Source organism: Macaca mulatta, chromosome 2 (assembly GCF_049350105.2).
Source record: "Macaca mulatta isolate MMU2019108-1 chromosome 2, T2T-MMU8v2.0, whole genome shotgun sequence".
Taxonomy (NCBI): Eukaryota; Metazoa; Chordata; class Mammalia; order Primates; family Cercopithecidae; genus Macaca; species Macaca mulatta.
In genome coordinates, this window is record NC_133407.1 from 54,365,745 (window position 1) to 54,389,900 (window position 24,156).

The window sequence follows — 24,156 nt, forward strand, 5'->3', positions numbered from 1 at the left end:
TTTTTTTCCATTCTGCTTTGGGTGGGTTAAGTATGTTATGAAAAAGTAGCTCGTCCTAGGGAAGGTGTTTGAATAACAATTAGCCAACTTAATAATGGCGCCCAATCTTATAAGAATTTGAAGATTTACAAACAATCTTTCATTTAGTTTTGACTCTCCCTGTGCTATTTTGTACTTCCCCATTGATTTCACTTTTAGCATTTGAAGCCAGTTTCTTTTCTTTTCTTTTCTTTTCTTTCTTTTCTCTTCTCTTCTTTTCTTTTCTTTTGTTTTTTATTATTATTATTATATTTTGAAGCCAGTTTGTTGTATTTTGAGTAGAAGAGTTACGCTATGCAGATTTCAGTTTGGGAGACTTATTCTCGTGTTGACCTTTTTGCCATTTTTCATGATGATTCATAAATAATAAATGAGGTACTGCTCATAATTTGACTTTTTACTGCCAGAACAACTGTCAAGTACTAAAGGCATCAGTCAAAGGGAGAAGCATCTCTTGTGGCCCCCATAAAAGTATGTTGAGCAAAGAACTTTGCTGCAAGTACTGAGGATTATCACCCCAAATTTCCAGTGATGTGTGTAAAATCTTAGTAGGGAGCTTATTCTGACAGATATTTGACAGGCTTCTGTTATAAGAATAAAGACTTTTTTTAAAAAGGGAGGGGCCTACGGTGAAAGGGTTATCATAGGTTCTTCTAAGAGTGAAGAAGGGCTTGTGAGGGGCCTGTGAAATTTTCCTGTATAATGAGGCATCTTTAACTTTATGTGTGATGATGTAGGAAGTAAGGTGATGTTCCTTCACTACAGTAGGTGGCCCCCTTTTTCTCCTGAGGTGGGCTTGGGATAGAATGCACTTTTTCCTTTCCCAATACCTCTATAAGCAACATGCCCGGAACAGTAGCATAACAGCTGGCTTGGTGTGTTTCAGTGTTTCGTTCGCTGGCAGTGCAAATTTAGTATAGTAACAAAAAAGTTAACGTGAGGCAGCCTTTATGCATTAGTCTTAAGCTATATTATGCCAGTCTCAAGTTGGAACTTGTGAAAGCTGGTCTTACCTAACATTCCAAAAGGGAAGTAATACATGTTTAGTCATGAAAAAAGTGTAACACTTTGATGCGAGGAGCAGCTAACAGCCAACCCATAACTTTATTATTGTTCACATAATCGAAAGGTAAACCTGCATAATTTTTTTCCTGCTGGTTTTTATAGCAAGTCTCACATTTCATAAAAGCCCCGAGAATCTTTGTAGCAATAATTTCCTTTCCATTTCATTGGAAAATCCTGTTAAGTGCGGGGCACTCTTTTATTAATTTTGTTTAGCCTTTACAAATCCCAAATTTATTTTAAATATGGAACATCCTGGGGGTGTGTGTGTGGGGGTGTGTGTGTGTTCACGCGCGCGCGCATGCCTTGGCCACCAGAAAACTTTAAAAACTTTTGTTTGTTTTGTTTTTATACTAGGGTGATTTTTTTCCTTCTAACATTATTTTTGAAGATATTTAGACTATGAACAAATTGAAAGAATTGTTTAACTAGATTTCATCTAGATTTATAAATTATTACTGTTTTTCACATATACTCTTCCCCACCCCAACATATTTACTGACAACAGTAAAATGTCAAATTACGAGCAGTACCTCATTTATTATTTATGAGTCATCATGAAAAATGGCAGAGTCTGCATAGCATAGCTCTTCTACTCAAAAATACAACAAACTGGCTTCAATTCAAATGAGAATTCCTGTAATTTTATTGATTTTTTTCAAAGTATATTCTTAAAGAGACAGGGGTGCTCAAGGAGAAAAAGTGTCACGTCTTCTGGAATTAAAATTAGGTAAGATTACTTGTAAGCCTTTCTCAGTTCTGAAATGAACTCTTTATTCTGAATCCTCACTTTCTTGGTATGAGACATTGAGCAAATGTATTACCAAGGCTAACCTAGGTCTTCTAGTGGTTTCTCCATGGCATATGACTTTTACCTCCCTTCTTTCTTTGGCTTTTCAGCATTGGTGTGGACCTGGGGACAGTGTTTCCTCCTGGTGTTGGTAGGCATAGTATTTGTGTTATAATCTCATTTTTCTGTATCACTAATCTCAGATGTATCTGTTTCTTCTTCAAGGAAAATGCACATATAAAGGGCGTCATAGTCCTTTATAGTAACACTAACTCATTATTACAAAACAAAGACAAGCAGGGATCTAATTGCAACATAGCTCAAGGTGATCTCTCTTGAATGCCCATGTTGGTCTTTTCCATGTGGCTGGAACACCCAACAAGGATTATAGTAAAACTTTGCCCAAATCTTACTGTTCCATCTCTGTACACAAGTCATTCTAATTGTGGCTCACATCCAGTAGCTGAGAATTTGTGCTGAGTATAATTATCAGAAACCCTTTAATAGTCAGTCCTTTGACAAGATTGGTATCATTGGGTCCCTATGCTTGAATTACTGTGTTTAATCTGTCATTTGAAATTATTTGTATCTATCAGGTCTGCTTTATGCAAAACACCTTTTTCTGGTATGAGAACTTCATTTGATTAAAGGGAAGGGAGTGGTTTGGAGATTGAGTCTGGAGATAAGGCTGCATCTCTGACTGTTGTCCTTTTACTGATACTCCTTTCTATATTAGGCAACTTAATCTATCTCATTGCTTTGTAAATCTTGCTTGTGCGAGAGGCAGTGTCTGGCTGTGACAAGACTAGTGATTGGGGTCAGGTAAACTCCAATTTGGAGCATCTCCACTTAGTAGCATTTTTTACTTTGGGCAAGGCATATCTTCTTCTGAAAATGAGAATGGGAATGCCTGACATGTAGGGTTGTAAAGCTTAAATGAGGTAATCTATTCAGGGTAAATATATACAGGGTAGTTCCACAGTGTTTGGAACTTGGTTGGCATTTAAGGAAACAGGAGCAGTTTGTCTTTTGTCAGAAGGTGAAGGGAGAACAAGTGAATGAATGGGGTGTCTGATGCATGGTAGAGTTGGAATGATATGCCTCAACTCAGAAGTTAAGGTACATCCATAATTTTGGTTGCTTTTAGAAAGCTCCTGGTTTCCTATTAGTGACAAACTGATGATTGCTTGAAATAGTTTTTATAATCTTTTTTGACAGTTTTTTTTCTCCTGTAAAGGAGGAAGTTTGGACTTCTGTATTCCAGACTGTCTAAAATTGTGGGAATCTATAAAAGCTGAGGTTAGAATATATGGGGAGAGAAGGGAGGTCATCTCAGTAGGGTTACTGTGTTCAGGTTAAAGTTTCATTCACTCATAGTTTGGGCATTTTTGGACTTAGGAAACTCAGCTGTGCAGTTAAATAGAATAAAAAAACAAAGATTTAAAGACCAGTGACATTATATGTATATATGATATAAAGTCAATACATAAAGCTAATATTAAAAAAAACTCAAAGCTATAAAACCCTTCAGAAATACATGAGATACAATTACTTAAGATCGACACCAGTAAGTAAAGTCATATACAAACATTTAACGTTTAAACTGAAGTTTAAAAATAAAGGTGGACATTCTATTATTATGCCTCAGCACGTTATATTTGTCAGTTTGAGTTGTATTACAAGAGTGGCAAAAGTTCACATGCTCAGCAAGTTATGTAATTTTTAAAGAACTGGTTTACTTCTTTAAGTTTTAAATTTAGTTTCCTTTCTCTTTCATATTATCTTGCCTTTTTCTTTCCCTTTTATCACTCCCCGCAACTGTCTCAACTTCCATTCCTACCATTTTCTCTTAGTGTCCCCATCTCTTCTCCCCATGCCATCCTTCCCATCTTATTTTTTTCTATAAGCACTTCATATTAGAATGAGAACAGAGGCGAGGAAGCAGAAACCCAGGTTACATGGATACTGAAAATAGTGGTACACTCAATTTCTGACCAAGGCTGGGTTCTCTTGCCTGTGTGGTTACACCCAACTATTTGATTTGTACTTCTCTGTTTGCTATTTCTGTTTGCTATGGAGCATGTTCACTCTGCACATCATAGCGTAGGAAATAACTATTCTACATGTTCATAGAAATCCCTGGGAAAAGCCTAATTAATATAAAAGCTGATTTGTTTCTCCATGGAAGTCTTTTGAGGCAGGGTCTTGCTCTGTCATCCAGGCTGGAGTGCAGTGGTGTGATCATGGCTCACTGCAGCCTCAACCTCCTGAACTCAAGTGATTCTCCCACCTTTTCCTCCCGAGTTGCTGGGACTACGGGTGCACGCCACCAGACCCAGCTAATTTTTTTTTTTTTTTTGTATTTTTCATAGAGTTGAGGTTTCACCATGTTGTCCAGGCTCGTCTCAAACTCCTGGGCTCAAGCAATTCACCTGCCTCGGCCTCCCGAAGTGCTGGGATTATAGGTGTGAGCCACTGCATCTGGCCCCCCATGGAACTCTTTTAAACTGACTTATCCATTATGGGAAGATAACAGTTGCTTCTTCTTCCTCACTTCTCATTCACAAACTGGAGCTCACCCCACCTCCACTTTAGAGTTATCATTGACCTTATAGTTGTAGATTCATCACTTTTGACCTCTTTAGAGTATATGATTCTGTTTGCTATCCCTTCCTCCTTGAATCTCTCTTGTTCCTTGGTATTCAGTACACTGGACTTCCTGTTTCTTCTTTTAATTCGCTAACACTACCTGCCCTCCCAGTTGCAAGGCATCATCCCCTGTTCCTCTTCTGTCTGTTCTGACCACGAGACTTGTGTAGTATGGCCTCTGGGGTTCTCATCTCGTTCCTTTTTCTCTCCCTGTCTCAAAAAAGACTATTCCCTCCACCTCTAGTCTATTTCTATTTTTGGGGCCAAGGTCCATGTTTTGGCCCAGCTGTGGGCTCTTTGACCCTACCTCTCTCACTGATGCCTCAAATGGAACATACCCCAAATCTGCTTCTGTGATGATGACATAGCAAATCATTCAAGCTAATGATTCTGAGAGAAGTCAACCCTCAATTAGAGGAGAAGGGGGTGGAGGCATTATGGATCCCATTGCTAATATGTTTTACATATTAATCACATGTTTTACATAGAGTCCCCCACTTTCAATGGTCTTGGACTCTGACCTTAAAACCTCTCTTCCTGAGAATGTCTGGAAGGTCCATGTCAGATGTTTTCCCCATGATTCTTGCCTGCATACATGGAAGACCTCTTGAATTAACCTGGCCCCACTGGCTCTTCCTTCAGTCTAGAATCATCCTATAGCTGGTCAATTGATTTTCCTAAAGCACAGCCCAGAACATGTGGTTCTTCACCTTAGAAACCTTCAGTGACTCATTAGTGAAGACTAGATGTCCCAGTACAGTGCTTGGCTGTACAGTCCTGCATCTTTGTCCCAAATGTATTCCCTATGTCATGTGGTGTAGGCTCAGGCCCCCTGCAACCCTCACGAGGGTCCAACCACAACACAGTTCCACCCCTACCTGAGCCTGCCTTGAAACTGCCCATTGTGCCGGAGGGTTCCCTTTTGAATGCTCTGTTTTCTTCAAGTTCCAGTTCAAATTTCCATCTCCTGTGAACCCGTCTTCATTTTCTCCATGTGGAATTAATTACCTATTCCTTTGAACTTCTGTGGTGTGTCTCTCACACCTCTTATCACATCTCAAGTCATTATCATCTGTGTTCCTTACCAGTGTTCACCTTCTAGAGACACAAAAGGTCCTGTACTCAAGTTGGTGATGAAGGAATGACTGGCTAAATGAACAAATGAATCCACTCTTGGGGATTTTACTCCCCCTGAGCTCTCAAGTGCTGGAGGGACCCCTGAAGTAATCGTAGGTGCCGCGATTGCATCATTCATACCCCCAAGGTTGTTGAAGCCCATTCATGTTGAGACTTCTCTCTTCCCCTCTAAGAAACCTCCTCCTCATTCTCCCTAGTGGGGCCTTTGAGGAATTTTGCTAAGTCTGACATGACAGAGAGGTGGTGACCAGAGCAGTTGAGGTGTTGGTCTTGAGACCACCTGCCTGGGTTTCAGTCCCAGCTCTGCCCCATTTGTTGGTGAGTGATGTGCACCATGGGCAAGGTGTATGTTTACTTTGTGCTTCAGTTTTGTTCCTGTTTTTAACTGGAGAGCCTGGTAGTATCTGTCTCATACGATTGTAGTGAGAATTAGAAAGATGATAATCTTTGTAAAGAGCCTGGCACACAGCAGGCATTCAGGAAATGAGTGTGAGCTGCTTGGGTAAGATCCTGGGAGGTTCTCGTTAGCCTCTAGGTCAGGGCTTAAGACCTGGCAGCATCTGGGCTGGTTACTACCCACACAGAAATGTATTGTTTTTGTGGGGTCAGGGAGCATGGGGGTGGCTATGGAAGTTCTGTAAATAACAGGAATTATAGCATGGGAAACTGGAATTGTGAATTCTCTTGAGAAAATTAGATCTGAGGTTGTAAATACAGTGGTTAAGAATATGGGCTTAGAAGCCACGTCTCAATTAAAGCCCCATTCCTGCAGATGGCAAGCTCTGTGACCTCATGCAAGTTACTTAGCCTTTCTGTTTCTCAACTTCTTGATCTCTAAAATGAAGATAATAAGCATTTCATAGCCTGCCTGGGATTATTAAAGGAGACAGATGTACTGCTTTTGTTGTTTTGATGGGTCTGACAATCTGTATTTTGAGACTCCCTCCAGCTGATTCTGGTAGCCACTAAAATTTGCAAACTAATACAGCACATGTGTTCTGTATTCATATTACCTACATTTGGTTTCTATGTAAAATTTCAAATATTGAGATATGTTTCTGGGTACTTCCAATGATTTGTAAATTCTGCACTTTCCTTAGTAGGGTTACTGTCTTCTAAGTATGTTTTTTCTTAAATAATAGATAATACTGGCTTTGGGCTTTTTTGCTCTGGATATTCTGCTAAGATCCGTGTGAACTTTGATCTGTTCACTTGCTGAAGGAATACAGTTAATGTCAGGGTAAGATTTAAGTATTTTAGAAAGAATACCTTGGAAAGTTATGAAAGGAAAAGCTTTTAAATGGATATGGAATGTAATAAATAATGGGATTAGTAAGATTGAATGATTCTTTTAAAATTATGAGATAATGACTTTATCTACCTTTTGGCTTCTATGAGTTGAGAATTCTCACTCCTTCTCTGCCTCATCCTTCCCACTTTACAGTTACTTTCCTTGGTTTCTCAAGAATTCTGCCATGTGTGGGAACTGCACTCCCTTCAGCCCTGCTCTTTCTTGAAAGTTATTGGGAAGATCTTATCCTATTTATTTATAAAAGTAATTACATTTTAACTTTTGATGAAAAGCTTTTGTATTCTGAGCTCACCTATTCTATCCAAAGCTACTATTTTCTTTTATTCTTTGTGGTATATCATTTATGGGTATATTGTAGCATCTTGTTTTTTAAAAAATATTTTAGAACTTAGTGTTTGTGATTACTAGTTTAGGAAGTTCTTCATTTTGTGAATGTGATTTTAAGATATCTCTACCATGCCTCTTCACCAAGTTCTTGATACAATAGATTATTTTATTCTACAGATCAGGCACTCTGCTTTGAGTGGAATATTATAATGGAATGAAGTGTTTGTATTTATGGATGACAGATTTGCTTTTGGAATTTATCTTGAAAGATCTTTCCTAAAAATTGTATACTTTAGGTGTACCCACATTAAGTAGAGATTGAAAATGTCATTAGAGGCAAAATACATAGGTTACCCCACAAAACATACCTCGCTATTTAGCAAAGGTAGCTTAGATGCAGTTATTTACAAGATTATAGTCTACTTGTGACTGTGTAATGTACTTAGTAGAGGTAATACAGATTTGATGACATCCTTAGTAGTAATGATTATTTAATTCCTTTATTTGAGAGAATGATGATCAGACATCAAGAGTACTTACTTTCTAAAGGTGATTCTTACATGCTACAGTTACGCATTTTACTTAACCATTATCAATAGTACATAGCTAAAGGATTTTTGTCAATAGCTTTAAAACTTTGCATTTGGCTATTCCATGATCTGCTATTGTCATGATCATTCACTACTGAACCCAGTAGCATCACAATTTTCAGGCCCTACATACATGTTATGGGAGAGTAACTGGAGAGAGCTTGAGCTTTCATTTCAATAAATTTATATTGTCTTTGGATAATAAAAAGATCAATGAGAATTGGCTTCCCTTTTGCTTCTCTAATACATAAAATAAACCAAATGGGCTTTATTTTATCAAACATTTATTGATTGCACAGTGAAACAATCTCTCCTTTCAAAAATATACATCGGTTATTAAAAGAATAGATACAAAGGTGAGGGAATAATTACAATGCAGTGTGATAAGTTTATTAATATAGGTGTGACAGCATACAGAGGAGGGGGTGATTGGGTTTGAGGTGATGGTGGGATGTTGGCCAGGTAGTATTTTTTGATGGCAACATAGGGTTTCACAGATGGATAAGAGTCTTCCAGGTGTACCAGAGGGAAGTATACATGTGTAGTCCCAGAATGGAGCGTGGCATTTTCTGAAACTTAGAAATGTATACAGGAGTATAAAGTTCAAGAGATGGGTAAGTAGCTAGGAGGTAAGGCCAGAAAGGTAGGCAAGTTCTAGGGTCGTTGAGGCCATGGAAGAAAACGTTGGCTTCACCTTATGATGTTCGTGTTGGAGCTCATGGCACATTTACAGAGCTTAACTACTCCTTCCTGTATTTTTTCTAGAAGATGTAGACTCTTATCCATCATTTCAGAAAGCTGCGTTTTATTTTTTGAATCACAAAAGGATGCAAGAAAAAGTACCAAGGTAAATAAGTACAAACAGGTCACCATCCTTTGAAAAAGCTCCCAATATGGATGTTACTGATAATGGGTCGGCAATTCCATCTTTGTGTGGATCGAGAACAGCAATTCTATTTAAACATCTGTAGACCATGCACTGGAGGGCGTATTGTGGGAGATACCAAGAAAACCTGGCATGTCTGTCTCTCAAGAAGCTTTAACATTTTTAGGGGATACAGTCAAGAATATAGCTAACTGGAAAAGGGGGATCTGCACTGAGAACCCTATCACACACCCAAACAGTAGAAGTAATTATTTTTAACCAGGAGGGTGGGGCAGGGGCATAGGGGTTGTGGCAATGCCAGGAAGGCATTGCTGAGTGGTGGCATGTTTAACCATCATTAGAGTATTTGCTAGACAAAAGGAGAATTCCAAAGAATAGTTAACACAGCATTCTTACACTTGAATTGTACACTCTTAAGGTGTAAGCAAAGAGGCTTAATAATGGTGCTTGTGCCTCCTATGGTATATTATTGTAATGTGAAAGAGGCTGTTTGTAATTGTAAGGAGAAAATCATTTACCCAGGATTTTGGAGGTCTTGCTAACCCACTTCAATTCCTCAGACTCTTTAGATCTGCATCCCTTTCAACCCCTGGCTGCAGTTTTCAACAACGGACTTCAGGAGTTTGGCTTTTTTTTTTTTTTTTCCCCCAGCACATATCTACATTTATGGGGCACAAAAGCAGTAGTGTTGTGTGAATTGTGGAAAAGAATGTGAGAAGGTGTTTGGAGGGGAGGTTTGTAGGGATGTACATTCTCCTTAATCTTTTCCAAAGTGTTAAAGTGAAATGCTCTTGAAATAATGACCTCTAGTGGCCATTTGTGTCCTGTTGCATTCTCTTAGTAATGGTTCATTCAGCTTATGAATAGATGTATGTGGAGTTAAAATTTATGTAATCTTTTCTGTACACTAGGATAATGTAAGAGAGCATTTATTCCAATCTTTTCTTATTCATTAAATTTGATTTCTACATTATCTACTGAAGTCTCATCAATAAATAGAGGTTAACCTTATGTACAATTGTCAACCTAAGGTTATATTGTCTGTCTGACTGCTATGATTTTCTTGGCTTGATGCTATGGTCTTTCTCCCTCGCATACATGGTAGCTTTTCTGTGAATTTTTTACATAAGAATATGTATATTAAGGGATCCATACAAATGTTAGTTGCTGCCAAAAAGAGAGTTGTTTCTTTAGCAATAAATAGTTGATTTTGCAGTCTACAGTCAGTCTTATTGTTGGTTTGACTATAAGTATATGGAACTCTGGTAAAATGAAATGGAGCAAAACACACAAAGAAGACAGCCACGACAACAAATACTTTGCCTTCCAGCTTTTTGTTGTTTTTTCTGTCCTTACTTTTGGACTTTCTATAAGAATCGTATACTTTTTTTGCAATAACCACATAAAACACAAGCATTAGGACAAAAACAGTCCAGAAAATAAACTGGGATATGTTATTTACTATTTGATGCCATTTCAGCCCCAGAGGCCCCTTTAAGGAAGCACACTTTTTCACAGACGATGGTGTTGCTTCCTTGTTGCTCAAGATCATATTTGGCAGGGAGATGAAGAAAAAAAAGGACCAGATGAAGACTGAGACCGTTTTTGCAAAAACCGTTTTTTTTAGGAAAATATTTCTCAAAGGTCTGATGATCTTGAGGAATCTGTCAAAGGCTATGAGACCTAACAGCACGATGCCCACATACATGGTCTCATAAAATATCACCGAAGAGAGACGACACACAAAAGCTCTGAGCTGCCAGGGTGCCAGGTGTGAGTCAGAGAGGATTTTGAAAGGAAGTGTGAGTGTCATTATCAAGTCGGCCACCAAAGTGTTTTTGAGGTAGATGATGAAGGTGGAGGAGCTGGGGATGTGAACGAACACCCACAGAGCCAAAGTGTTCAGCAGGATGCCAGTGAAGAAAACCACTGTATAGAGGGCTGGGAATACCAGCTGTACTATCCGAGTGTCTCTGGGGCACCGCTCAGATCTGTTAAAACCTTGCATCACTGTGGTGTTCATTGCTTCCAACGTCACCTGTTACCAATAAACATATATACAAATAAAAGAAGACAAAAATCCCTTCATGATTTTCAAATGCTATTTTTTAAAAACAGACTTTAGGTTTATAGCATATTAACATCCTGCATTTATCCAACACTTTCAATAGATGTATTGAGAAGGAAAATACTGTTTTCTGGCTAGAATTTTTAAAGCATAGAATACATTTTTGGTACTTTTAACAGTATCATTACTTTCACATCCTTGTGAAATCCAAATAACAGGTTCTACCTCATTCACAGGTACTACTGTTAGCCATAAAACAAAATACTGTTTAAGAGATAATACATCATTAATTATTACTAATACATCAGATTGCTGTAAATTATGTAATTTCTTACGCTCATAAACTATGGTTTGTAGAATATTAACTTTAAAGCACTTTTTTCCCTTAAGCATATTCTGCCTTTTATATAAGCAAGCACACTCATAATAAAAATTGAAATTCACCTTTGGGAGGATACTCAGTTCTCTGTGTCTTCTTCTTGCGGCAGTCATTAGTTCAGCTTACAAAAGAGCATGTGAAGCAAATGTTCTGCTTTCTTATAGTGGATTTCCTTCCTTATTTTTACTTATGTAATGTGACCCATGGGAACCTCTTCATATTCAGACCTTTGGGCCATTTGCTAATACTCTCTTTTAGTTCAAATTTTCATACTGTTAATCTGTGACTTGAATAAAGAAGCTAATTTTCAATTATCTTTAAATTTCCTCATCATAACTTTCTTGAAGTTTATCTTCTTGATCTGCATGTTCAGTGAAGTTTTTGAGTGCCTCTTGTATATAGTGGGAAGTAGAAACATGAAGAAAACAGTCCCAAATTACAATCAAGTAGGAGAATAAGACCACCTAAAATCGGACAGAATAATCTTCTGTATCCTTGTAAACTGGATTTTCAAGTAATTTGTGTTCAGGAGGACAGTACATTTATTTTTGTAGATATTTGTCTTAGTCTTCTGGTTTTGAGATCTCTGAGAGTTAACATGACATTTTCTAAGAGGTGAAGTCTATTAGAGCCAGATTTTTGGAGTTAGAATCCCAGTTCCACCAGTTAACTGTGATTAGATTATAGACAAATGATTCAACAGCTCTGAGTCTCAATTTCCTCATCTGTGTAATGGGTTTGAAAATAGCATCTACCTCACTGTGTTATTAAGAATGAATTGATTGCTTGGAATAGTGCTTGACATGTAGGAGGCACTTTTAGTGACTTTTAGTCCCATTGCCATGGGAGTGAATTGCAAACCCGGTTAGAGATATTATACTCTTTCACTTAGTAGAGGGCCATTTTTGGAAATCTTTTCTGTACTTTGTATATTATGAGTGCAGAGGGCTTCAGGAATTTCATCAATCAACACTGGGCCAATATCTGTCCATTTTTTCCTTTAACTCTCTTCAAGTTTGGAAAGATGTATTGGTGCTTTTGCATAGAGAAGGTTGTCCTTGGCCGAAATCTACTTGCCAGGTAGGCATAGGAAAAGCAGAAATTAGGAGATCTTATGGAGGATGTGGAGTTCTCCGTGGTGAGTTTCATTTCATGTTTCTTGCCGCAAGTGTTACCATGGAGTTAGACGAGACTGTAGTGTTGGTTGATCACAAAGTTTTGGGTGGCTTGGCTTTGGATTCTGAGAATAAAAACTTAATATACCCCTGGACATTTTAAAATATGGGCAATACAATGTCCAATAGTTTTGATTAGACTACCCAATAATGGCACAGTTTGAAAAATTTCTCTTTGACTGAAATAAATTAATCCATGGGAGTATAGATTCAAGATTTCACTAATGTAACGGAACATACATGTATGTCTTAAACATAAATGTATATCTTTTTGTTTGCTTCAGTAGAGGTAAAAAAAAAAATCCTTTATTTCTTAAGTAGAGAAATTTAACCTGCAAAATTAATTGTAAATTTTCCTGTAGCCCCAGATCCGTAATCTAAAGGAAGATCTGGAATCGTTTTTCTTTAAACAAGAGAAATTCTCTGCAGGATAATTTCATAATCTGAACACTGGAAATCACTTCTTGGTCAAATTTCAAAACACTGAAGTGTGGGAAACTTTGCAAAGAGGAACTGACTTATGGTACCTGTTTCTAGAGTTATGGAAATAGATTCTCTTAAATGTGCTAGATGTCAAAGTGTTTGACCACAGTAAATATCCAATAGATCATTCATTTCTATATGTTTGTGCGTCTTATGTATTAGCTGATTTTTCCTTAGTTTGCAGGAGCACCGTTGCCTGCTGGGGAGACCTTTTGCCCTTGAGGGCACAGCTGAGAACTGCTCAGCAGAATGGCTAGGCGCCAGAGTGCCTGGGCTCAATTCTTTTTTCCAATTCTTTCTTTTCTTGTGACCTTAGGTAAGCTGCTTATGCTCACTATGAAATGGTTGCCTTATCTTTACAATAAAATAAGTAATAATATTTGCTTTACACTGTTGTTAAAAGAATAAAATCAGTGAACGTTCACTAGTGATTAGAATAATGTCTGTCATGTGGTAGGTATCATGTAAGTTTCTTGTTAAATGAAATTGAAAGACAATTGGAATGTTGTGCATATGTATGGTGATGTCTCACAAAAGGAGAGAAGGATCAAAGAAGATACAGTGAAAGATCCCAGAAGCTAGAAGACTATCAAATGGGTATAAACTAAACATTTAAGATCCTATAGGGCTCTAAGGATATGTAGTTAAAAATCAGTAAAGTCTCACTTGCTATACTGTTTTAAGTGATTATATTATCTTATTTAATCCTTAACAATCCCCAGAGATTGGTCCCATTTTTAGAGAAGAGAAAAAAGGAATGCAGAAGTTAAGCCGTTTTCCCCGAATCATGCAACCCAAACCTGCTGTAAAGTCACATGGTGGGTCTGATTCCAGAGCCCATGCTTGGAACCTGCCTCACTCCCTGCCTCCGAGTAAGCCATAGATAGGGTGACAATGGAATTGTTTGCCAGATTCTGGAGTTCTTGAGCTGGAAGTTACTGATGTGTGAGAAGGAAACAATCAGCCACAAAGTTTAATGGACTTGTGAAACTTTCTGCCAACGTAAATTGAGTGAAAGCAGTGTGATCAGAAGGGATACAAAGAAGATAAAATGAAAAGTCCAGAAATCAGTCTTTAGCTAGATAGGAATAAACTACTATTTCCATTTGTAGTCTCATTTGGGATTTCTCAGTTGGATCAAAATAGACAGTCCAAGGCCCATTACCATATAAATAATATGTGAAAAGATGAGGAATCATTTGCTTTCATTTGGGATGAAAATTGAAGGTAGGAACTCCTATACTTCTATACTCTTAGAAAAGACTTTTACTTCCCATCAAAGTATCCCACAGTACTTTGTCAGATTATGTGAAATTGTTTTAAAAATTCCATACAAGACTAACTAAAAGTGGTAAACTAAAAGTGGTAATAATAAGCTGAAATAAGTTACACTTTTTATTAATGTAGCAATCTATTTTTCTGAATAAGAACAATAGTAGAAAATATCTACATGTAACTAGAGATAGACAATAAATTCACTGCTATTTGAAACATTTAATATTTCACATTTTTATTATAAAAGGAAATTATATGTTTAAAAATTGAAATACAAACATGTAATAGAAAGTGAAAGTTAGTACCCCTTACATATACATGCCATTATACTTGTACAAATATATTTACATTTATTTACATATTGGATTTTTGTTTCATTCCATGTTAGTACATGTAGACTGACCTGGTTTTTTTTTTTTTAACTTAGGTTCAGGGGTACACGTGCAGGTTTGTTACATAGGTAAATTGTGTTTTGCAGGGGTTTGGTGTACAGATTATTTTGTCACCCAGGTAATAAGCATAGTACCAGCTAGGTAATTTTTCAGTCCTTACCCTCCTCCCACCACCCTCAATGTAGGTCCTGGTGTTTGTTGTTTCCTTCTTTGTGTCCATATAAATTCAGTGTTTAGCTCCCACTTATAAGTGATAACGTGGTATTTGGTTTCCTGTTCCTATGTTAGTTTGCTTAGAATAATGGCCTCCAGCTTCATCCATGTTGTTGCAAAGGACATGATCTCTTTCTTTTGTATGGCTGCATAGTATTCCATGGTGTATATGTACCGCATTTTCTTTATCCATTCTACCAATGATGAGAATTTAGGTTGATTCCATGTCTTTGCTTTTGTGAATAGTGCTGTGTTGAACATACACTTGCATGTGTCTGTATGATAGAATGATGCGTATTCCTTTATGTATATACCCAATCATGGGATTGCTGGGTCAAATGGTAATTCTGTTTTAAGTCCTTTGAGAAAAGCCAAACTGCTTTCCACAGTGGCTGAACTAATTTACTTTCCCACCAGTAGTATATAAGTGTTCCCTTCTCTCCACAACCTCACTAGTATCTGTTATTTTTTGACTTTTAAATAATAGCCATTCTAACTGGTGTGAGATGGTGTCTCATTGTGGTTTTGATCTGCATATCTCTAATGACATGCCAATCAAATTTAAAGTCAGTTATGCTACATACATTTAACATAGTTAAGCTGCAACTGATGGGCATGTAGTTTGTTTACAATAATAGTTTTTCTCTATTAAAAACAATGCTATAGAGCGTGTATGTGTCCATATATTTTTGAGCATTTTTTCTAACATATTTGTAGGAAGTTTCCTAGAAGAAGGATTATTGACTCAGTCCTTCTTCTAGGAAAAAGTTGTCAAAATATTAAATGATATTTTCAAATAGTTTTCCAGAAAGATTGTACCAATTTATAGTTCCATTAGGAGTGGGATTCTTTGCCGGGCACGGTGGCTCACACCTGTAATCCTAGCACTTTGGGAGGCCAAGGCGGGTGGATCATGAAGGCAGGAGTTCAAGATCAGCCTGGCCAAGATGGTGAAACCCTGTCTCTACTAAAAATACAAAAATAAGCCAGGCATGGTGGCAGGTGCCTGTAATCCCAGCTACTCAGGAGGCTGAAGCAGAGAATTGCTTGAACCCGGGAGGCAGAGGTTGCAGTGAGCTGAGATCACGCCACTGCACTCTAGCCTGGGTGACAGAATAAGACTCTGTCTCAAAAAAAGAAAAAAAATATTTCAAATTAATTTGAAACCTGTAAGTGAAAAATACATGTAATATAAATATAAATTTATTTCCTTATTGATGATATGTGTTTTTTCATATTTTTTGCCATTTGTATTTCTCCTGGAAATTGCCTTTTCATGCTCTTGCTCCATTAAAAAAAAAATCATAAAAAAAAATCAGGTGATTTCTCACTGCCTATTGATTATTAAGTGTATTTCCACATCTTTAGTTCCCACTGGCAGTATTGTGATCACACTTTGAGTGTTGGCAGTGAATAGGGATCAGATGTTTTCAGTGAAAAAATGACTGAAACACCTAGGTACAAAAAGAGAGGTTTTTTTTTTTTCCCCCCCCAAAAAGGCTTTTTTTTTTTTTTTTGCCTGTTTTTAAAGTACTGGTCCAGGGAGAAGCAGTCTTCTCTTTAAATTTTTATTCATTTATTTATTTAGAGATGGAGTCTCACTCTGTTGCCCAGGCTGGAGTACAGTGGCTGGGTCTCGGCTCACTGCACCCTCCTGTGTTCAAGCGATTCTCCTACTTCAGCCTCCTGAGTAGCGGGGACTACAGGTGCCCACCACCATGCCTGGCTAATTTGAATTATTTTAGTAGAGACAGGGCTTCACCATGTTGGCCAGACTGGTCTCAAACTCCTGGCCTCAGGTGATCTGCCTGCCTCGGCCTCCCAAAGTGCTGGGATTACAAGTGTGAGCCTGTGCCAGGTTCCCCAGTCTTCTTTTTTTTATAGAGCCAGTTAGAAAATACTTCGGTTTTGTGAGCCATGCAGTCTACATCAAAGCAACTCAGCTCTGTCATAGCATGAAAGCAGCCGTAGATAAAACCTGAATAGTTGTGTTCCAATAAAACCTTATTTATGGACATTGAAATTTGAATTTCACATAAATTTCATTCGGCATGAAATTTTATTCATTTGATTTTTTTCCTCACAAACATTTGAAAAGGGGTACAAATGATATTATTTACATAAGTGTACAGTGTGTAATGGGCAAATCAGGGTAACTGGGATATCCATCACCTCAGGCATTCATTTCTTTCTGTTAGGAACCACTCTTTGAGTTACTTTGAAATATACAATATATTATTTTTAACTGTAGTCACCCTGTTGTGCTATGGAACACTAGATATTATTCCTTCTCACTAACTGTATTTTTGTACTCATTTACCAGTCCCTATAACCCTCCTTCCCCATGACTCTCTGGTAACTGTCATTCTACTCCCATAAATATGTACAGCTGTCGTGTATCCATAATAATTAAATACATAATAATTAAAAACAAATTATAATCCATAATAATTAAAAACAAAAATGAAAACAAAACATTCCTAAATCCCAAGCTGTACAAAAATAGGCAGTGGGCTAGGATTTGGCCTGTGGGCTATAGTTTGCCAACACCTGCTTTAGACCTTTTCTGTAAGAAATCACTGAGAAAAACTGTCAATAACCAATACCTTTAGGACTTGTAAGCCACTGAGGCTATGGGCAAGACTACATTTTGTTGTCTCATCTTTTGAACTTTTCACGTCTGGACCTGAGTCTACAGAATTTGGCTTCATTTAAAAAAATAAAACTTACTGTGGGCCGGGCGTGGTGGCTCACACCTGTAATCCCAGCACTTTGGGAGGCCGAGGCGGGCGGATCACAAGGTCAGGAGATCGAGACCATCCTGGCTAACACTGTGAAACCCCATCTCTATTAAAAATACAAAAAAAAAAAAATTTAGCCAGGCATGGCGGCATGTGCCTGTAGTCCCAGCTACTTGGGAGGCTGAGGCAGGAGAATGGTGTGAACCCAGGAGGCGGAGCTTGCAGTGAGCCGAGATCGTGCCACTGCACTCCAGTCTGGGCGACAGAGCGAGACTCCATCTCCAAAAAAAAAACCACAAAAAACTGTGAAATGTGGGGTTAATGTATATATTAATATGCCAAAAACTAGAGATAGTGGTGTGTTTTATGTATAATGAGCAATCCATAAATACTCTCACACTGTTTTTAATGGGTTTAGTTTGATGTAGGTGTATATGATGTCTAAGTTATCTGAATAAAGAAATCCCAGCAAAGTGTGATTTTAGAGTTTTATGTAAAATTTCTATGGCATATATACATACCCATGAAACATAAGTAATTCCAAATACTTTCAGTTATTTTTACTAAAATACCATATTACTATTAGCATTTGTTTATTTCTTTTCTTGTGGAAATTGTCATCTCAGTGACAAAGATTTTTGGGGTAGTTTGTGTCCACTCTGCAGTCTCCCAACATCTGACCTCCATGACACTGTGAAGTAGTCGATTTCAATCCATGCCTCTACCCCTGACTTGGATGGGTGGAGGGATAAGTCTGCCTTTCATTTCCGTTAGATGCAAAAGAAGAAGGTTAGATTAGTTGATCTCTAGATTATCTTCTACCTCAAATATCCTGGTATTCCTATAGAACATATAAATTTATGCATATGATTTTAGAGTGAACTGTATTAGTCTACATAGCAGAAATTGTTAGTGCTGTTTATCCCAGCAGTATATAGGTTATATACTATATGAATGGTCCCTATATCTCCATTGACACTAAGTGCTCACTTTTAGTGGTGCCAGAGAAGGAAATGTGGCTGGTTGGAAATAAATACCACTTAGTAGTTAAATGAGTTCAGCTTCGTACTGAAATAGAACTCAGCAGAGGTTGTGTAGGGTTTCGATAAAAGTGATTATTATTAAAGTTCAGTGAACTTTATACAACAATACACCCTTTTATTTCTTCTGGCATTATATTTAGGTGTTGATATCTGTTCCTCCTTTGAGAGTCACCTCTGAGGATCATACAAAATTGAGATAAGTGATGTAAACTTCCACATGTGTTATATGTTTTGTTTATGTTAAAATAGCGAATATGTCTTGTGTAGAATTAGACTGCATGTCATAAGTCTGACCTGTTTTATCATTTACATTTGAACTTATTGAAATGAGATGTCATCTTTAGAAGAGACTTTGCACAATAACATGTAATAAAAGTGTTGGCATTAGTTCTTTCTTAACTGGATTCGATGTAGTTGTATATGGTAAGGTGTGTCATGGTATCTAATATCTTTGAACAAAGAATTTACACCAAAGGGTGATTTAGAGTTTAATGTAAATTTTGTATTTTATACACACCAGTACAAACAAATAATTACAAATGGATCAATCACTTTCAGTAGTTATGCTGTGCAACTTTGTAATCATATTTAATTAATTTTTTTCACTAACATAAAATGTTCATTAACCTAATTAGCAGGTATTTTCTAGAAGCTAGTTAATAAAGGTAAGTGTCAATGATGGTATTATTGAGGTTGTAAAAAATTAGTAAAACTAGTTTCTCTAGAATTAAGGAAATATTTCTATATTGTTTAGTGTTAGAATATCATAAAAGTAACTCTCCTTATTTTAATGACTTTGATATTTCTTCTCTTTATTGTAAAGGTCTTCTTCAAGTATCTTCTTAATAAACAAAAAAATTAAGTCCAATCAAATACAGTTTCAATTAGTTTAAATTTAACCCTTAGGTTTTTGCTCATAATTAAAAGTTAATAGTTATTATTCTTTGTGTATCCCACTTACTCAAATTTTTATAAGTATCCCAATAGGTCAGGATTTGGTTAGGGGCTAGGATATATATACATTTTAAGTGTCATTTTTTGTAAGAAGATTGTATCCAATTGATAATTCTTCCTTAGTTGATTATGAAGAAATAAAATCGTGAGCAATAATGTATTTTAAACATTACGGTAGATATTATATGATTACTCATTTTGGCAAAACTCTGCAAAACGTGAATTCTGTGTAGTTTTGCATGCAGCATGCCAATTGGATGTCATTTGTTTTGATACTATACAGCTACAGGTTAGATTAGTTTTCTATATTTTAACATAGCTTTTCATACTGGAAAGGTAAATGAAAATTGCTTTTGTAAATCTTCTATTACATGTTTTAAGAGTCATTGTTATTAACTCAGTTGCTTCTTCGTCAGTTAATATTTTTACGTAGCGCTTTGCTTTAATGAGTTCTGAACGCAAAGAGATTGACATATTTCCTCAGTTAGTATGTTTACATTGGAGTCTCTTCATTTGGGTCACCACCATCCTGTTCTTTTTTCCTATTGTCCTGGGACTGAGATGTTGCAGAATTGGGGCACTTCAGCATACTTATCAAGGAATTTCTGAAGGACTTGCAAAGGAAAAAATAGATGAACGGATCCAGGCATGCATTTAAGGAAGTTAACCACAGAGTACTCTCTTTCACATAGAACAGAGTATTTTCAGCGGCGCAGTCAAAGACATCCCGGGTTTGGCTCAGGGTATAAGGAATTCGGGCAAAATGGAAAGGAACAAAACAAATAAAGAATACAGCAATGATAATGAAAACTTTGACGTTCACCTTTTTCCTGGGGACTTTACCTACACCCCTTGTTCTTACATATGACCGGTACAGTTCTTTTGTAATGAGTGTGTAACATACAATGACAATTAAGAAATTAATCCAGAAAATGACTTGACAGATGTAATTTACTATTTCATGCCAGACTAGGCCGAACTCTGATTTAAGGAAAGAGCATTTCTTCACATTCTTGTCTCTTGGCCGCCTGTTGGTCAGAATCATGTTAGGCAAAGAGAGTAAGAACATGAATGCCCAGATGAGAACAGAGAGAATCTTAGCCCCCAAGAGATTTTTGGGGTTGGATGTTTTAAATGGCCTGGTGGTCTTCTGGTAGCGATCGATAGTTATCAGTCCCAGGAATGAAATACTGATATACATTGTGAAATAAAATATGACGGAGGTAACTTGACACACAAAAGTTCTCAGTGGTCCTGTTCCCAGTTTGGCATCACTAAGAATTTTGAATGGAAAAGTCAGAATCATGAGAAGATCGGAAATGACTGTGTTCTTAAGAAAAATAATAAAGTTTGATTTACTCCGAATTTGAAAGAAAATCCTCATCGCCAGGCTATTTGTGATGAGTCCAACAAAAAACAGGACAGTGTAGAGCAGTGGGAAGAGGACCTGGGTGATTTTGTAGTCTCTGGTGCACAGACTGGTGTTCCCAGGCGCAGACGTGAGGTTGTCGATGGCTTGCATTTCTTGTTGGTTACCTAGAGAACAAGAGAGAGGATGGTTATTTTCAGCCTGAGGTAGTTACTGTTGCTGTTACTTCTGTGTGTAACTTTTTTGGATACAGCCTTCTCTGAAAGTTGAGGTTTCTCATCTTCATTGTAGTAGTTAGTAGGAACACAGAAAACTGAATCCCAAAATATTTCATTGCAGCAAATACTGCATCTCTGCTGAAGAGAAATGATGTGAAGTATAATATGTGAAGTTATAGATGCTTAGTATTTTTTTATTTGTTGAATATTTCCCTCTTAAAGCACATTTTGACTCAGAGCTCACTCATATTTATATGCAAAAGCTAGAAGAGAAATAATGGGGCTGTGCTTTACTCTTCTCTAGCTTCCCATCCATGCCTTTTAGCTTTTTGGTTTCTATTCACAATCTTTTTTCCCCCACCATCCTTATTTCTGAGCTTCTTTTCCTGTAGTACCGTCAAAACATTTGAGAGAGAAATGATGGATAATTGCCCATTAGAATCCTAAAGTAATAAAAAAGGGGGAAGAAATTGGTATAAACTACTCTTGGGAAACTTATTAAATAAATAAAATACTGAATCAGTAAAAAAAAAAAAAAAGCTGAACCTTTTTTCTTTATATTTGGAAGATATTCCTGCCTCTGTGTTGCCCAGTCACTCATTCAAAAATTGGCCTCACAGAGATTCATTATTCTGCTTCAAATATTTTAACCCGTGTATATCTTATTTCCAACTTTGCTCAGTGTTTTGAAGTTGCTGCATACATTTTCTTGAATATCATTCAGTGTACATTTTAAAACAGTAAAAAAAAAAATGAGAGACAAATGGCCTGTGTATATATGGTCATGAGTTGGCATTCCTCAAAACAGGGCATACTTTCCAGATTTGTGGAGTGTGTAATGGTAGCTAAAATAAGATATAGGTTATTACCACAATAGACAGCTGTAAAGAAAACTAACAAGTGATTCGAATATGCTATATGGCATCTACATCTTAGAAATTTGAAATGATGTTTGTAATCCTTTTATTTCACCAGAGATAAATGAAATTGATTCTACATAAAATATTCTTAATCAGAGATATATTCAAAGTACAAATAACAAATTTAAAAAAATAACTTTCATGTAAGATATATTTAGATAAATGAATGTAGCACTTAAATTTCCCAAAATGTCCGTGGAATTCCTTTCTATCCTTAACTATGGAAAGAAAATGATTAAGAATCATGTTGTCACAGTATGGCTTCAATTTTCAACATCTCCTCACCTATTTAGCACTTTAAAATAATACTAAACAAAACCTAATATTTTGTAATACAAGATCAATGATTTTAACCTTCCCTGCTACTGCTGTATGGTCTTAGTTCATCTCTGACACTTTTGGAAATTTGACTTTGTGAATATACATTTTGCTAAATCTGTAAGTTATTTAACAAGTATTCTTGACATTGAGAATTTCAGCTCCCTTTATCTGTATTTAAATCTCATTTTATACTTGAGGCAAGGTAACTAAGACCATTTATATTTTATTTCTATGCTTTATATAATTTTTCTTAATGAAGAGGTTAATTAATAGTTGTCTCTGACATTAGTTAGACTTCTATTTTAATTTTTATTTTTATTCCAAATACATGCTTGCATTGATAGTTATTAAGGTTTACAATTTTAAGAGAAACTTGGACAAAAATATACACACATATCAGAGTGTAAATACATATATTTGTCAAGTATTTGTAGAAATAACATTACCTGATAACCGTTGATTCTGGAGGATTTGAATGTATCCAGTAAATAGTAGTTATTGCAACGTGCAGAGTGGCATCTGGTATTTTCCTTTTAATGTCTTAGTTTAGTTGCCAAACCTCTTTGTGATAGAGAATTTCCTGAGTTTTCATCAGTAAAGTCTTGAGTGTTCTATAGAGAAATAGAAGGAGAGGAAGAGAGGGCTTTACAATCAGAGATTGTCTTCAGACACTGGACTCAAAGCTATGCAGACACTGAATTTCTCTCTCTCCTCTTTTAGGACTTCTGCTTTTATTTCCCAGGAAATGTGGGATGAGGATGGCTGAGAAGTCATCTTTTAAAAAGCAATTTAAAATCTTGTGGCTTTTTGCTGAAACCTGCTATAGAGTTGATGGTTTATAACTTCGAGTTATGGTTATTTTCTCTGCAAACGATAAATCCAAGTTGAGATCAAACCTTCGCAGTCTGCTTCCTGGAGAAGATTTTAAGCTTGCTTTCTTGGGTGGTTAATTTATCTGAAATATATTGTGTACAACACTGGGTGATGTATTTTCTTCTAACAAGTAATTACGTTAACTCAAAATGTGTGCTGGTTAGAGATGTTAAGTCTCTGGCCCTTTGTTTTTTCCTTGGTTAATAATGTCATTATTTTAAACCTGTGTTTGATTAACTCCTTTGTAGGTGAAACAGCTTCCTTCTATTATAAATTAGCAGATTCCAAAATTACATTAGAAAAGTGATTGTATCCATTGCCAGGCTTATTATTTACAGTGTCCTTTGTGCTTTTCTTGAATATAATTTAAATATAAACAGTTTTTTTTGTTTGTTTCTTTACCTAACTTTGAGTTTTTGGGAAAATATAACATTAAATTAAGGCATCCTTGTATCACAATTATTTATAGTTATTTAACTTTGAAACCAAAAGGGCAAAAAATATGTTAGGGGTGAGATTGAAGGGCAAAGTGTTTTGCTGCTTTAACTTTATGTAAATATTGCTTTGTGGAAATACGCACCCCTGGTATCTCAAACTGCAATGTCCTTCTGTTATCAGTGGAAATCATTTGTGTTGGTGCCTTTGCTGTGAACACATGTTTTGGTTATTTCTTCTGCATTTTGAGTGTTTGTCTATATCTTTACATGTTAAATATCTTCATTGGTTTTCAAAATGCAGACGAGCAGCTCTGCATCACTTGGGAACTTGCTAGAAATGCACATTTGTGGGCACCAACCTAGCTGAGTGAATCAGAAACTCTGGGGTGCCCCACCCTGCATCTATATTTTAGTGAGCCTTCCATTGATGCTCAGTACACTCAAATGTGAGGACCACTGATTTAAATGGATATAAGAATTTTGTTGCCATTTAGAACTTGAAG

At 36.6% G+C, this 24,156-nt stretch overlaps 3 protein-coding genes across 4 annotated transcripts in view; 1 reads left to right on the forward strand and 2 right to left on the reverse strand.

The window, feature by feature from the left end:
- Nucleotides 1-24,156, forward strand: part of MED12L (mediator complex subunit 12L) — a 337,419-nt gene that overhangs the window by 223,218 nt on the left and 90,045 nt on the right. The gene's annotated exons all lie outside the window — the stretch shown is intronic.
- Nucleotides 8,174-11,373, reverse strand: P2RY13 (purinergic receptor P2Y13). Its single transcript, XM_015131813.3, has 2 exons — nucleotides 11,305-11,373; nucleotides 8,174-10,830 (listed from the first exon to the last, which is right to left on the reverse strand). Exons 1-2 carry the CDS (start codon nucleotides 11,350-11,352, stop codon nucleotides 9,814-9,816), a joined length of 1,065 nt encoding a protein of 354 aa, XP_014987299.1. The 5' UTR covers nucleotides 11,353-11,373; the 3' UTR covers nucleotides 8,174-9,813.
- Nucleotides 18,619-24,156, reverse strand: part of P2RY12 (purinergic receptor P2Y12) — a 46,817-nt gene continuing 41,279 nt past the window's right edge. The window contains 2 exon segments of one of the 2 annotated variants that reach the window (NM_001194370.2): nucleotides 18,619-21,051; nucleotides 22,790-22,954. In NM_001194370.2, the coding sequence (NP_001181299.1) occupies nucleotides 20,009-21,037 (1,029 nt within the window). In that variant the 5' untranslated portion in view covers nucleotides 21,038-21,051; nucleotides 22,790-22,954 and the 3' untranslated portion in view covers nucleotides 18,619-20,008. 2 annotated transcript variants of the gene reach the window in all.